The sequence below is a fragment of the Podarcis gaigeae genome, assembly GCF_964106915.1.
Source record: "Podarcis gaigeae genome assembly, chromosome: 2".
NCBI lineage: Eukaryota > Metazoa > Chordata > Lepidosauria > Squamata > Lacertidae > Podarcis > Podarcis gaigeae.
The window spans coordinates 41996336-42013058 of record NC_139679.1 but is presented as its reverse complement, the minus strand read 5'-3'; the positions used below and the strand labels follow the sequence as shown (position 1 = coordinate 42013058).

The window sequence follows — 16723 nt, the reverse complement described above, 5'->3', positions numbered from 1 at the left end:
TCCTAGACCAGAGATGACCTAACTTCTATCAATCAGCTGGAAACATTCCTAAAACATCAATCGTGCAGAAGGGTAGTGTCTTAAGAGGGCGAGTACAGGGTGCCTGCAGGGCACCCTCATTATAGTAAACAGTAAGGTAGTCTCATTAAAGGGTGAGTTAAACAGCAGCAAACAAAACATTTCTCTGCTTGGGAAGCCAGATCCTAAGCAGTCGTCCATTAATCTCTTGTGCTGACCACCTCTTTGTTAAGCTAGGCCCTGGAAAACACCAGGTGAGCCTAATACCATTTTAAAAGTCTAAGTAAGCCTCATCCTTGGATCTTTCCCTGACGTTTCCTTAACGATGAAAGTAGCTGGCTCTCTCCATCTTTCTTTCACAGCTATTACTTTCTGCATTATATCTGAACATCCACATGATGTAAAAGTCACTTCTTGAAAACTAGTGGAACACAGAACATGTTTAGTGTTCAACTCTGTGCTATTTGATTTCAGAGAAAAAACATGCCAATTTGCCTAGAAAATTAACCCAGAAAATTGTGGGAATAAAGTGATGAAATTTGGATATACCAGCATACAGTTCTTTCCTGCTGTTTTTTTTGTTGTTTTTTTTTTGGTGGGGGAATCATGGAGAAACAAAAACACGCATGTGCAGAGAGGGTGGGGGAGTAGCATCATTGTCCGATGATGTTCACTGTGTCACACCATGCCCACTGGTGTGGATGAAATTTATTGTGGCATGCCAATATCATCACTCAAAAAGGCACAGTTCCATAATGCAACAGGTTACTGCAGTGTGACTGGAACATTAGAAAACAGGGCAGGATGATAGAATTGTAGAGTTGCAAGGAATATGAAAACAATTATAATCAGGAAAACAAACACACTATTCCACATGTCTGAATGCACCTTTAATCTGGCTGCAATGAGTCTTTGCAAGATTAGGCCCTAGAACAGCTATATTTGACAGGTACGCTGACTGACCTATTTGTTAGGGGAAGGATTGATTGAAGAGAGGCGCTGGCTCCATGCCCAGAGAGAATCTCTTCTCCTCACAGCATTGCTACAATAAGGATGACATGCCTATTATGGAAGGTGGCCTCTTCCGCCTTTCTAAGCTGTACATCCTGACTCAAATCGGTGTGCTACATTATGGTCTGTAGCTTCTAACTATAAAGTTAGAAGAGGGACTCTCTGTCCATCTGAGAGACATCAGCATTTCCCTGACAACCAGATCCAGGTTGCCATGCTTCTGCTCTGCTTCTCTCTCACACTCACACACCTGTCAGTCACTCTGCACCTGACTTGGCAGCAAAGAAACCCAGTGCCTCTGAGCAGCCTGGAGCTGACACCAGGTAACAAGCACTTCTCTGAGGCCTGACCTTATGCCCAAGCAAGTGATGAGGCTGCCTGGGTCTTATGCAGAACAGGCACCGAGTCATATAGGCCACACTTGATACCCACTATGAACGTTTTATCTCTCTAGCTCACTGGGAGCTTAGAAGACCAAAGCGGGAAGAAAGCTTGCTTTTACTGGTAAACGAAATAAAGCCTAATGTGTGCCACTGTGACATTGCTAGAATGCTTAAGATTACATGCTATCCCCCCCCCCCCAATTCTGCTGTTGAAAGACAATGGGTAGCTTAGCAATGCAGAGATGTGCTTGGTTTCTGTGCAAGTTTTGCTCTCGCACCAGAATTCCAGTTGGCTATCATTTGAGACTTTCTTATGCCCCTGTTTTTCAGTTTGGCGACTAGGCTAAAAATATTCTGGGTCACTAGTTGGGAGGTTTCCCCCCTATGCTTTTAAAAACTGCCATTGCTATTGCTTGTGCTGTGAAAATCACAAAAGCCAATGTTTTTCTTCTAAAGCGACAAAGCCACAGAAGACTGCATGTGTCACACCTCATCTTGTTCCTCGGCTTGTTTCTCCCCCCATCTTCCTCCTCACCTGCTCCATGTGGAAGGTGGCTGGCTGGAGGGAGCTGTGGAGAAGCTGACCTGGATGGGGTCGTACTCTTCTTGTTGGTTCCCTGGGTCAAGTACTGGCAAGTAAACAAAGATCAAGACTCATGAGCAATAAATGGCAACAGGACTATATGGGGGCAGGAACTGGTAATGATAGGAAGAAGGTGAAAGCTGAGTAAAGGCCACTTAGTCTCCTTCTGGTTTCTTCAGCTCCTTTTATGGGAGATCACATATTCCCTGCAACCATAAAGGCTAGAAACACCAACTTTTCTTTGGAAGAGGGTTGGCGAACTGAGGGCCAAATGTGTTCCTCCAGGACTCTGCCTGGCTCTTCCCAAGGTGTGGACCTTTCACCACATCTGCTTAGCACCCACCTTGGGGGTTTTTGCCTGGCTAAAACATGATCATGCTTCTTGTTTGCCTAGATGGACAAGAGAGGAGTGTGAAAGCTCACATTTGTTGCTATGAACCCTTTTGCTTCTGGCCACACCCACCAAAAGGTTGCCTGGGAGGAAAAGTGGTCCCCGGGCTGAAAAATGTTCCCCAGCCCTGCCTTAGAATAAAACAGAAGCTTTCTCGGAGCTCTTCAAAAATGACCTGCTTCGAAGGTCCCCCCTGCCCCCGCTCCTGCATTTTGCAATGTAACGGGACAAAGCATTTTTTGGAGACATTGTGACTTGCCCGAAGCAGAGCTGGGATTTGACTTCTGCTTCACCTCCAATATTTATATCAAACACTCTTATTTGATGGTCACTCTAATTGACAGAGCAATATATTGCTAATGGAACACATCTGTGCTGGTGAGAAGGATGCTGCCTTTGAGGAAATCTTCCTTTTGTTTGGTGCACTTTTTTCATCCATGCACATTGACCAAACCACTTCCGGCAAGGGAAAGAGAGAGAGGCTGTCAAAGGCAAGCAGGGGCTTCGTCCATCTACAGCATGGATGTACTTGATATGCTGCTGCCAAGTGATGCTCTACTCTGAGATGAGGTAAGGCTTCTTCCCTTTGGCCCTGAAAAGCCATAATAAGGGGTTCTGCCCTTGAGCTGAGGACTTGGCTTTTTGCAAATGCAAAGGGATAGCAGCTGGAGCTGGAAGTGCAAAGGCTGAATGCCTTCCTTCTACTGCCACCAGATTTTATGTCTGTTGTAAAAGTTCCAGGGGACGGTCAGCATGCAAGTTTCCAATGAAAGTGAATGGGGGTGGGGGAATCTGGACAGGGGCCAGTCTTTGCTATATCCATTAAGCAAAGTGTCATTAGGTTCTGGTAAAGCAGCAGATTAAAATAATAATAATGGGGTGATGATGGCTCTTCATAGAACGTGGCCACTTGTATACCACGCAGAAAGAGGGCAATTTGCATAAGCTAATAGGTGTGCGTGTGAATACAAAAATTTAGAAATGCTTTTTACAATAGACTGTGACCAAGTGACCTGGATCCGTCTCTGCTCGATCTGCTGCCCAGGTGCTCACTGTTGACCAGCAACTTCAAGGCCCTCCTTGCTCCCCTTTTTAGGGTTCCTTTTCCAGCTTGGGGCCAGGCAGCCCTTTCAAACAGAGGGCTTCTCCTCTGTAATTTACCTACATAGGTTTGCTTTTACCTTTGCTGAAAGTGTTGGGGCTGCTTTCGGGGCCGTTTTTCTTTTCTTTTAATACAAGCAGTGCAAGAAGAAATGGAAGGTGAAAGCCAACACAAGCTGTTCCTAATACAGGAAGGCATCAATAGGAGCAGGAAACCGTCAGCTGTATCTGTGTGTCAGGAGTCGGAGTCAGGTGTAGGTCAGCGGTGAAAAACATGGTGTCAGCGAAGTTAACTTTTTATTCAAAGAAACCGAAACAGTGCAGGCCTAGTAGTAGTAGTAGAAGAAGAAGAAGAGGAGTTTGGATTTGATATCCCACTTTATCACTACCCTAAAGAGTCTCGAAGCGGCTAACATTCTCCTTTCCCTTCCTGCCCCACAACAAACACTCTGTGAGGTGAGTGGGGCTGAGAGACTTCAAAGAAGTGTGACTGGCCCAAGGTCACCCAGCAGCTGCATGTGGAAGAGCGGGGAATCAAAGCCGATTCACCAGTTTACAAGTCCACTGCTCTTAACCCAACTTTTCCCAGTAGGTGTTGCCCTGATGAGGCAGCTGCAAGGACTGTAGGTCCCTGCCTTCCCACAGCTGCCTAAGTCGCCTCCTTTCCTTTTCTGCTCATTTCAGAAGACCTTGCAGAAGAGGAACTCTTGATGGATTTTGCACTAGATTGTGATAGAGATGCATGGCACTTCAGACATGGATATTGTGCAGAGCCACTGTCTAGTTTATTTCTTATAACTACTGGTTTCTTCAGGTCACACAGTTTGTGTGCCTGGTCACACAGTTTGGGAATGAATGACCACACTATAGTATTCCCATTGCCTAACTGCTTAGGAATTAACCTTCCTCCAGTTTTCAGCCCTAGATTGCCCACTTCCCTAACAAATTCACATACTGTAATGTTCAAGGTCCTCTTGAATTCTTAAAGAACTCAAGGGGAACTGAGAGATCCTGGTGTTCTAAGTGAGATTGTCTGTCTCCAACAAGGATCCAAAAGGGAAGTTTCCCAAATTAAAAAGTGATTGTGTTTACATTGCAGGACTCAGAGGCAAGTCCTGTTGAGTTCAGTAAGACTTCTAGCCACCTTAAAACACTCTCGTGCATCCCCATCTTATGAACAATATAACTTGTTTTCATATGGAAGGGCTGCAAGCCCTCAGCAGCCAAAGTTTTCAAAAATTGGCTTAAGAGCTGAACCCAGCTCAGCCCTCACTGATCATAGACATAGAGCCAATGTGGACAGTGATGGCAAGCAACTGCTGTGCTCTAATCTGTGCAGGCAAATTGGCCCTTATCACAGATGGTTTATGTTTTATGCAGGTGATGACTAGCAAAGTAGCTGTTTGACTACTGCGTGCCCATCTTGCAACTTAACCAACCAACATTTAATGGGTTACTAATGTGGATGAACCACTAACATACATATTATGCCTGACCTGTGTGGCAATTAGACATCCATATGCTGAACTAATCCATGTAACCTATATTTCCAAATGAAGCTCTTAGTGAGCTGAGCAGTTCTCCTATCAGGAATCTGCACAACAACCCTGTGTTGTAGGCCAATATCCCCATCAGGCAAATAATGGCCAAGGTTGGTAATGGCTTGCCTAAGGCATCTTATGACTTCATGTCAGAGGTGCGGCTTGAACTGAAAACTGCATGGATTCACTGACATTGCTATCCCCATATGTCTACTACTTGTGTGCATTTTCTAACCTACAGGGTGAGTCATATGTGCAAAGGATTCATGGGGGTTGCCTGAAATCCCTGTGTGCACCAACACTTTGCCTGTATACAGCTGCTACCACCCACAGACTTATTTCTGGCATAGTCTTGTAAACCACCAGCTCTTACACCCGCAGAGCAGCATAATATTTGAAGCCGGGGAGCTCACAGGGGTGGAGCTGGCGTGTTTACTTTTTAAAGAATGTCCACATCAGTATCACCCCAACTCTTCTGTGGTGGGGCAACATTGGTATGGGAACTGATCCCCACTAACTCCTCTCACAAGGTCTGCCAACCTGGGCCAATTGGAGCAGTGCGGGATACATGGATCTGGTAGGAAATGGCCCTTCACATGCCCTTTCCTTTATGAATGGACTCTACCACCATAACCCTGTGCAAAGGCATTGGGACCGGTAGGATCACTCTGCACCTGTGAGTTTGTGGTGGTGTGCAAAAACACAGACCTGCTCTGTCTCCAGTTGGCAATGATGGCCGTAGGGTAGGAACCACAAACCCGAGGCTACGTAGGGTACCGGTATGTTGTCGTTGGAATGTTGACATCTTTCCTAAGCTGGAAAGAGATGCCCACCTCCACCTGGCACAGGCGAAGGTGGCGAGGCTGGCTTCTCCAGGATTCCCGGTGGCCCGCAGCCGCAAGCTAGCTCGCTCTCCCCGCCTCCCTAGCCGCTCCAGTCATCTGCCACTGACTGTGGAGCACCTGAGCAAAGGAGGAAGAGGGACGAGCCAGGCTGCCTGCCTGTCGCCCTCCCTTCCCCACCCAGCCTGCCTGGTCCAGGCGATCCTGCTCCGTGCGCCTGGCGGGCTCCAGCGGACGCCACTTCTTAGCGGCAGCAGAAGCAGCAGCAGTAACGCCTCGCCTGCGAGAACCGCCGCCTCCCCGCTGTTGAACCAGGCGGGCGGGCGGGCGGGCGAGCTCCCAGCAGAGGGAGGCGCTTGGCGCCGCACCTCCAAACTCAGCGCGCGCGATCCACCCCCTCCGCCGAGTTTACTTGCCCTGTTCCCCAGGCTCTGGCGATCCGCGGGCGGCGACCCGAGGAGGCGGGGAAAGCGCCGTGCCTTGGGCGGAGGGGCGCAGCAAGATGCCCGCCTGCCCCCGGCCATGAGCCCGGCCCGCTCGCCTTCCCCGCCTCTCTGCCCTGCCCAGCCGGCAAGCGCGGAGGGAGGGCGGAGAGGCTCGGAGCGCGCAGGTAGCCGACGACAACAACGGGGAGAAGAAGGCAGCAAGCGCCGGGAGGCGGCGGCGGCGGCGGAGCGGGTGGCCGTACCCTCCTGGTGCCGATGGGCGCGCAAGACGCGGGCGAGAAGCCCGGGCCGGGCGCGCCCGGCCCCCCGGACGGGGTGGCCGGCGGAGAGCGCCCCCACGCTGGGGCCGGGCGGCGACGCCGAGGAGCCGTGCGCGCCCTGAGCAGGCTGGCGCGGCGCCTCTTGCAAACTTTGCGCGGCGCCCGGCAGCAGCAGCAGCAGCAGGCGCGGCGGCGAGAAGGCGCCGAGCCCGAGGACGACGAGGGCGGCTTCAAGCGCCCGCCCGGGCCCGAGCGCGAGAGAGGCCAAGCCAGCGGCGGCGGGAGCGGCGGCAGCGCCCGACTGTCGTGGGGCGCGCAGAGTCCCCTGCCGGCGGCCGTTCCCGGGGACCCCCGGCCGCTCACGCCGGGCGCGCAGGGGCTGAAGAACCACGGCAACACGTGCTTCCTGAACGCCGTGGTGCAGTGTCTGAGCCACACCGAGCTGCTGGCCGCCTTCCTCCTGCTGGCGCTGCCCGACCAGCAAGGGCCACCCGGACCTGGAGCCGGAGCCGGAGCCGCCTCCGGGGAAGTCACCCAGCACTTGGCGGCGCTCGTACGCGCGCTCTGGACCCTCGAGTATACGCCGCAGCTCTCCGCGGACTTCAAGGTAGGGGGCGCACTTTTGCGCGGGATCTGCCCCTCTCTCCGGGGGGGCCACCACGGGAAAGAGGCTCCGCGTCTAACGCCGGAGTCCTTCTCAGCCACCTGTCTTCGACGCTGCCTATGACCTGCTGCTCCGGATCTGACTCCGGCGAGCGCCGTTGAGCGGTCTGACCTCAACTCTGCCAGGCACTGCGGGGACGCTGGACTGCTCACAGGTGGATTGCTAGCCGTCACGCAGTTTCTGCACTTCGAGTTGTGCTCCTTGGTGACAAACGGCTTCACTGGGCAGAGTTAGAAGGATTCCTTCACTCTCTCTTTCACACACTCTTCTCTCTCTCTTTTTTCTCCAGCCACCTGTTTAGTCACACCGCACGCTTTAAAGCAAGCTACTGTGCTGCAGGCGGATTTGGCAATGGGGCCAGGATGACTGCCTAGGCAGGTGGAGGAGTTGGAGGGCATTGCTAACAGATGGGCACGTGGTGCCACATCAGGGAGGCTAACCAGGATTTTTAAAAAGAAAAAAAGAAGTGGGAGAATAAAATGCTCTTATGTGTTTTTTTGTGTGAGGAATTTCCAGATTGTTTGTGGTCTCACCCTGCTCCAAGTTCATACTTCCAGCAGCCTGAGCTCTTCCTGTTCTGTGTAAGCCTAGTGTTTGCTGGTGTTGTGACAACTTGGTCAGGTCCTTGCCCATAGCCAGAGATGGGGGAAATGCTACTTTTTATCTTGAGGATTTTTAATTTAATAAATAAATACATTTCTGGGAGGGTAGTAAGAGAAACATTTGTGTGTCTGATTGAGCCTTTCATAAAGAATCTCACTTCTGCTTGGCTCCACCAGACACACAAATGCTTCCATTATCACCCTCCCAGAACCTCCCCCCCTCCTTTAAAAAAAACCTCATTCCCTTCTTTTTTTTCTGGGCAAAGGCGCTGGAGGTAGGGATGTGCTGGAGAGTGTTTTGCTTGCAAATGTTGCAGACCTGGGAAGCTCTCCTGAAGTCTGTGGTGCTGCTGAACATTTGTACGGTGCTCAGCATTTGTGAGTTGTGCTTTGAAGTTGGAAATGAAATACTCATTACTGAGCAGTTGCTGTGGGACTGCCTCCCTTCCTCCTTCTCTTCTTGAAACCCCATTTTTCTATCGTGAGGGCCATGAAGCTGAATGGGTCACCCTAACTCGATGTCTCCACTGCTGGAAGTTCAGAACTGTTCTGGTGACCATTCTGGGTTTCCCACCCCAACCAGTTCTTGTGATCCCCCAGCTAGGTTCACAGCACTTTGGGAACAGTCAGGCACTCTGTGTCAGCACTGCCTGCTTGCCTTTAGGTGGGTTCACACTCTGAGGGGTGAGGAGCAATTAATCTGGGGAAGCAGACTTGATTCTAGAACTGCTTAGAAACACCACCTGGAAGGGAAGAGATTGTCAAGTCCACAATTTCCTTGCCTGGCACAGGGCATGGTTGCCTGTATATCAGCCCAAATCTGACTGGCAAGCAATAATAATGGTGATAACAGCAATACTATATTGTTATTTATATGCCACCCATCTGTCTGAGTTGCCCCAGCCACTCTGGGTGGCTTCCAACAAATTAAAACATCAAATATAGTAAAACATCAAACATTAAAAACTTCCCTATTCTAGGCTGTCCTCAGATGTCTTCTAAACATCAGATAGTTGTTTATTTCCTTGACATCTGATGGAAAGGCATTCCACAGGGTGGACATGGCAATGAGGGAACCGCCAGAAGGTCCTTGGAGCTGGATCTCGGTGTCTGGACTGAATAATGGGGGGTGGAGATGCTCCTTCAGGTATACAGGGGTGAAGCATTTATTTTTGGGTGGGTGGGAGTCCCAGGTGTTGCTTGCAAGTGGACTTCCACCCATCTCCTAATCAAGTGATGCATAGACTATTCAGCTACTTCATTAAGGGGCTGAGCATGGTCCAGTGTGCTGAGCCAGTGATTTGCCCTGGTGGCTTGGCTTGTTTAAATGCCTGTAGTTTACTGAAGAAAAGACAGGTGAGTGTGCGCTGTGGAGGGTTTGAGTAGCAATGGTGAAAGATAGGCCTCTCTTCCATGGGTGGAAGGGAGAGGAATTGCCATTGGGATTTTTTGTTTTGTTTTGGGAATTCCTTCTCTAGAATAGTGGACCTAGGGAGCTAGGATCAGGAGGTTCTGTGCGGTTGAGGGATTCTGATTTATTTTTGTTGTTTTGAAGCTACTATCTGGTCACTTTTGTTGACAGATTGTATTTCTTCAGAGGTGAGCCTTTTCTCCTTCTCTGATGCTCACATTTGGCTGCTGGCTGTCAGAGGCTTCTTTGAAGCAAATGCCTGAGCTGTAGCTTTGGCAAATCTTGTGTTACTAATTCAGCTCCTTGACAGTCCTGTTGATACTAGAGTGGAGTGTGTGTGTGTGTGTGTGTGTGTGTGTTTCTTTCCCTGTTGATGCAGCAAGCCACTGTCAAAGGTGAAATTGTTTCAGCGTCATCTGGTTATTATTATTTTTATACCATGCACTGGGTCTGTATGCTAAGAAGGAACCCCAGGTGGATACTGAATTATAGGCGAGGCTTCTGAATCTTTCAGCACTTTGCATTTTGTGGCAGTTTCTGGAAACATAGATTTCAAATTCTATTTGGAGAAAATTCTCAGAGTGGAATGTGAAACAAAAATGTCTCAACACCGAACCTTAAAATGGGGCATGTGGTGGGATAAGGAAGGGGCTAGATTCAGCCCCTGATTCAGCCCCTGAAGATGATGACACACTCTCACCTTCAGACTTATGGTATTTCCAAATTAATCATACTGAAGTTCATTTAAAATTCCTGTTTTATGTTGGGTGCAAAACAGCTTTGGGTAAAGAGAATGGTGGTGGAAAGACGACGTGCTGGGCAATGTTGGGTGGTGGGTTTGAGCCCCACATCGGGCAAAATATTCCTGGATTGCAGGGCTTTAGACTAGCTGACCCTCACGGTCCTTTCCAGTTCTACAATTCTGTGGTTCCGTGGTAAGAAGCTGGGGCAGCCACATCCTCACTCAATGATGGCAGCATCAAGACAGTTGCTTACTTACATCTTGAATTGCCACCATATATCTAACACCACAAAACCCCCCCAAAAAACCAAAAAAACAACAACAGAAAGGCACACTTTTGTGGTGCCTCAAATGCAACTTGGTGGCGCCTCAAATTCATCACTTTGGTGTCTCTTCACACACATGTATCAATGGGCCTTCTCAGTGGTGACTCCACACTAACGGAATGCTCTCCCCAGGGAGGCACCCCAGTTCCATCATCACATATCTATATGTGCCAGGCCAAAACATTAATTTTCTACCAGGCCTCTGGCTTTTAATTATCTGTGGCCTCCTTCAAGTGTGTGTGTGTGTGTGTGTGTGTGTGTGTGTGTTTAACTCTTCCTTTTAAAAATATAAATGAGTTTTGGATTTTACTCTGTCTCAGTTTTATGCTATTTACTTTTCTAGTTGTAAGTTGCTTTGAGTTACTTTTTGCAAAAAAGTGTCTAGTAAGTTTAAATAATAAAGATACTAAATGTTTAGTAATCAAACAGTGTTACTAGACAGAGTGTGCAGGTCTACAGTTGGCAGATGCTCTGCATACTTTCAAAAGGAGAACTTCTCAAGTTCCTCCTTATGTCATCAACATCTGTACAAAGCATAGTAGTGGAGATGCAAATTTCTAAAACTAGTTGATTCTCCATATTGTTTTCGCTGCACTCTTGTTACAAGTTGGTAGCATCATGCCACTTAGGCTGCAGAAGGAAATTTGAATTCTCTGTGTAAAGCCGTGAGCTTCCTGTTTGTAACTACAGTCAATCATCATGATACCATTGAAATATCAGGTATTTCTTGTGCACACATACCTAACACTCTAATAGTCTCTGGTGAGGCAGGTATCATGTTGCCTCAGATTCTCAGTATAGCACTTTAGGGCAGGTATGTTCAATTTTTGGCCTTGCAAAAGCTGTTGGACTATATTTAGTTCACATCCTCCCTGACCATTAGCCATTCTGCCCAGGGCAAAAGTTTGAGTCCAACATCACCTGGATGGCCACAGGTTCTCCACCTTTGCTTTTAACATAAACTTTACCAATGGGCCATAGGTTGTGGAATTGGCGATGCTTTCGAATGGTTGTAGAGAGTGGCTTGGGATGTCGAACTTGAAACATGGCATGATCGTTCATATCTCACCTCTGCCATGACTTTCCCAGGGGCTCTGAGTACAGCATCTGCGATATGGTGATGACTTACCTGAGATTATCAAGGACAAAGGTGTCAGTATCTGCTGTTGATGACAACAGGTGGTGGGAATGATGATTGGTTTGCACTGTTTAACAGACATGGGTTTTTTTGTGATGAAGGCTCCCATGCTCTGCAATATTATTATGGTTGTACACTACCCTAGTCTCCATCTGTACATGATTTCAGGTGCTTACCTAGGGTTGGTGTTTCCTTTTGAAATGAGGCAGTGGAGACTGTGGTGTCTTTCTGATATATGGCTTTTTTTACACACATATATACAACCTGAGCCTGTGACGGAGGGGTTCCCAGCATTAGCACCTTCAGAGGGCCTTGCTCCCCCTGAAGCTGTGGCCTTGGATTCAAACAGATATCAAACATTGCTCTGTCTCTCTCAGTTCCTAGTTTGATTGCTTCTAACCCTCATCATGCCAGCTCTCTGCTCTCAACTCTGGCTTTGTCCTTCTATCTGCCGGCTGAGGGAGGGGCCCCACCTATTTGCCATCTCACACAGAGCCCTTTTCCTTTGTTCCCCTTAATGGCCCATCACCCAGGCTATCGCCTTTTCAGGAAGCTAGCCTGGCTGATCTTTTAACACTTGCTGGATCCAGGGGTTAGGAGGGTCTTGGGCATACAGCCTATTCCCCCCCTCCAAATCATAACATTATTATCATTTTACTTGGGGAGGGAGTGACTTCCATTGAACACAGTAGGGCTTTCTTTTGTGTAAGCCTCCATAGGCTCCTTTTACAATTGCTGACACACACACACATATTTGTGACTCGATTGTCACAGATCTAGCTAACATTGCAGAAATAAATAAGAACTTCCACATTGCCCAGTGTCCCCTCACATGCAGGTTTTCCTTGGCATCAGCCCACGCATTCATCTGCCAGCCCTTGAGAATTGGGTAATCAAAATGATGTATATATGTTTGTGAGCCAATTCTACTCCCTGCTGGCTGTCAGTCTGGGAACCCACCAGCTTCTCATATATGCCAGGCGGACGTGGACTCTCTTATTTGAATGGGAGCTGGGAACCAAGCCGTGCAGAGGGAGGATTTCCCCTGAGGGGCCTGGTATAAAATGGGAACATAAAACTTAGGACCTCCAGACAACACTTCACATTTCTGAAATGTACCAGCCAGACATACTTTATGTGGTATTTTTTAGCTGAGGGTTTGAGTTTGGGGGATTAAAAATCGGATCGCCATCTCCAAAAGCTGAAAGAAGAATGCCCTTGTTCAACCTCAGTCCATGTATGACAGTTGTAACTGCTGGTGGGTGGGAAGGCACTTTAGCGCGTACACACCCTCTGTTTATTTATTGTGAGGCTGAGTAGTGATGTGTTTGTGACGGGCTCTGTTTCTAGGAAACAGCAAGGCAAAGGACTCCGGGAAGGAGACTGTGCAGGGAAAAGACGGCGAGCGTAGAGAGTCCTGTTGAGAAAATTCCTCTTGTGCCTGTGCCATCACAGGCAATTTTCGCATTCCCGCAGAACAGAATCTGCCCTTTTCCAGTTCCACTTGAGTCTGCCTAGCACACTTCTGGTTTACAAAAGGACTTGGGAGTGTAGGGGCCTCATTGAGTCTCTCTCACAAATCCCCCTGTTGTCTGGTCACTTGGGAACCGATTGCTACAAGGAGCGTCTTTGGTAACCTTACCCTGGGAACACCCGAGAATATCTTTTTTCATTCAGCTCCGTTTCTGATGATCAGTTGGAGAGGAGGGAGGCTTTGGGCTGCTGGCAGACAGGCAGGGGACCTCTGGCTGCTTGGATTGAACTGGGTTGCTCCTGTAACAGCCTTTTTAAACATCCAAGCGCAGATGCTGAGTTTGAAGCCCTCTTCAGTATCCAGTGCTCTCATTCTGCAGCAGCATTTTTAACCTCAGGGCATTTCAAGAGTGAGAGCGGAATCTTTATCCATCACCTCTGCTGTTCTTGAGCTGCCCTAGATCATCCCTGGGCCACTTTGCTCTTTCCAAATAAGTTTGCCTCAGCTATGCTTAGTCCCCATGATACAGTAGAAGTGGGTGGGGCACAGCTCCAGGACTTACAGTGGTACTTCGGGTTACATACGCTTCAGGTTACAGACTCTGCTAACCCATAAATAGTACCTCGGGTTAAGAACTTTGCTTCAGGATGAGAACAGAAATCGCACAGTGGCAGCAGGAGGCCCCATTAGCTAAAGTGGTGCTTCAGGTTAAGAACAGTTTCAGGTTAAGAATGGACCTCCAGAACGAATTAAGTTCTTAACCCGAGGTACCACTGTACTTTCTTTTCAGAATAGGAACTATGAAATCATCAGCCAGAGATTCTCCAGGCTACCTGGGTGCAGAACATCCCAATTTATCCTCATAATAGCATAATATTGCCAGAGTGCAGGTTCTGGAATAATCCTTGAAAGGGCTAGGTATCACTTTCTGTCCCACTGCTTCTTTGTGGAAATATGTCCTTTCAAAGATCTGCTTTTCTTTACAAAACCCAGCTACCAGGGCAATATATTTATATCCCACCTTTCTAGTTTATTTAATAAATGTATGCCCAGCTTTCCCAAGTTATCCGTGGCAGCATTCATGGGTAATAAAACCCATAGAACCCATAGGCAGTACTAGACAACCTCCCGTAACAACAAGGCTGCCATGATGCAAGAATGGCAAGCTAGCAACAAAATTCCATCAGGGGTTTACCTGGCTCCTTAAAGAAAACAGTGCAGGTGCCAGGCACACTGTTTTGGAAAAGGTATCCTACCAACAAGGTGCCACAACTTAAAAGTCCCTGTCTCCAGCAGCTTCCTACCTAAGCTCGATTGGTGGAGATACCTGGAGTAGTATTTCTGATGATGATTACAATGGATGGGCCAGTTTCAGTGGGATAAGGTAACATGTGGTTTGCTCCTCAGACAGTAGAGTTATTGGGGCCAGAAGGATCCAAGATCTGATTCTCACAGGCCTCCATTGGAAAATGGAGACAAATGAGCAATACTTTTATTGGGTTTCTGAAATGCTGTTTCCACATTTGACTAATAATTTGCCTATGGGTGTTAGGAACCTCTGTTCTCATTCTTGGGTATTGTGAGGTGAGGGACATGCAAATAAGGGTTGTGTAGATGATCTTCTCTCCTCCAGCTCCAAACTGTGTGGAGCCATTCCCCTTCTTTCAGTGGCTTCTGTGAATAGTTGGTGAATCCTGTTTGGCATACTCTGTCCTGTGCTGAAAATGGTACCTGTTGTCCTAGCAATTCAGCTGGGACAATCAAACAGGGCTAGAGGAATGGCTGGCTCTTCCTTGCTCAGCCCAGATGCCTGTCAGTTTCGTCTGCTCTGAGATGGTTTGGCTCATGTTTATTTATTGCCCATCTTTCTGCTGAGCCCATGCCAGTAATATCATACTTTTCATCGCAATGCTGCCACTACCACACCACTGACCTTCCTTTTCATTCTTCGGCACATACTTGATCAGCAATAAATGAGGTGTGTGGGGGAATTAAACAAAGCCCACAGCAGGCATTCAGATCCCAGACTTCAAGAGATGAAAGCAACAGTCCTTTTCAACTCATTTCGGAAATCGGTTAACCAGGAGTACCTGAATTTGAGGCTGTTTACTCCCACGCACGAACATGACTAAAATCCACATTCCCTCACTTAAGTCACTGGGATATAAGAGCAGCTGAAAGGAATGGTTTATATACAGCGACAAAGAGAAGCTTATGCCTTAATAAAATGGTTAGCCTTTGAGGGGCCACAAAACTCTTCTAGTGTTTATGCTGCAGTAGACTAACACAATTATCTTTCTGGGAATCACTAATGTGAGTTGCCACTCACCATTTGTTCTGCAGTTATATATTCATGAGTTGGAGATGCAATGTATAGTGTTCTGCATAATTTTGGTATTCTTGTGACACAAGAGTGGGCAGTTTGGGTGTGTTATTGTCTCCAGAATGCTGGCCTCCAGCTGCAGGCCCAGGACCCACTTCTGCAGGGATAAGGAATCAAGCCTTCCACGCCTCTCTTATCTGGCCCTTGGGACTCTTCCTAGGTCACATCCCACCACCAGGAGTGCCCCACACCACTCCAACATTGTTATTTCCTAGAGTGCTTTTGCCTGGCTTGAATGTGTTCTTGAATTGTAGACATGCTTCCTGTTTGCTGGTAAGGAGGTGTGTGTGTGTGTGTGTGTGTGTGTGTGTGTGAGAGAGAGAGAGAGAGAGAGAGAGAGAAAGAAAGAAAGAAAGAAAGAGGGTGTCTGTGTGTCACCAGTTGAGTGGGGATTGGAACCCTGGTCTCCCAGGTCCAACCAGTCCACACCACCGCATCTGCCAACATCCCTTCTTCCGGGTGTCCAGAAAATAATTGATAGAAAGTCTTTAGGTTGGAAGCTTTTGAGTGTGTGCGTGTGTGTAAGTAGTGCCTACTTTAGAGCAGTACTTTTGCCAGAATTCAACAATTAAGGTTGCATAAATTTTCTCTGGAGAAACAGTTTTACTCTTCCCCCCTTTCCAGCTCAGACTGAAATGCTTCAGCAGTTCACCGTTTGGCCATACCCACATTGAATTAGCAGTCAGTTTTCATCAGCCACATCTCCATACTGCTCCTTCAGAGATCGGGAAAACTGGTGACCAATCTTGATGCAGGGGAATTTATCTGAAAGTGGGAGGGAGACAAAATGGTGATGGAATAACCAGACATGCTTAATTTGACTTCTGCATTTCTTGCCTTTCTTAATGTGGGGGTGGGGGGAACTGCCCTAGGTTAATATCTGCATCTTAGGCGGGGCAGTGCTTTTTTCCCTGGGGGTACGCATACACCTAAACATTTTGTGAATCTAAGTTTGGCCTCATTGAGGGGCAATATTTCAATATGAGTAGGAAAATGAAAGTACCCCTAAACATTTTTTTAAAAAAAGCACTGGGTAGGGGCACAGGTATAGGAAGAGTTCAAAAAGTTGGGAAGCCTAAGTTTTTTTTAAAAGCCCAGACACTTCACCACCAGAAATTTCTCATAAAAATTATTTCGGCGGGCGCCATTCCTTTTCCCTGCCTCCTGTTTTCCCAAATTAAATGTTAATTTGCACAAACATAGTAGCCTCTGCGTGTAGCATGAAGCAGAGTAGCTGACCTGCCTTTTTGTGGGTTGTGCAGCGCAGCAATTTCTGGTGATTGCTGCCCACTACTTCATGATGTATAGGCTCGCCAAGGGAGGCTGCTGAGAACAATGTTTTGTTATAGTAATATTTCCCTTGTAAGTCTGGGTTTAATTTCTGTTTAATAGGATGGTTATTATGCA

The 16723-nt window shown here is 47.8% G+C and overlaps 1 protein-coding gene across 2 annotated transcripts in view; it reads left to right on the top strand.

The window, feature by feature from the left end:
• Positions 1-6219: 6219 nt before the first annotated feature.
• USP43 (ubiquitin specific peptidase 43) overlaps positions 6220-16723 on the top strand; it is an 87863-nt gene continuing 77359 nt past the window's right edge. For both annotated transcript variants that reach the window (XM_083725806.1, XM_083725805.1), the window contains exon 1: positions 6220-7183. In XM_083725806.1, coding sequence (XP_083581932.1) covers positions 6572-7183 — 612 coding nt within the window. In that variant the 5' untranslated portion in view covers positions 6220-6571. The remainder of the gene's footprint in view (positions 7184-16723) is intronic.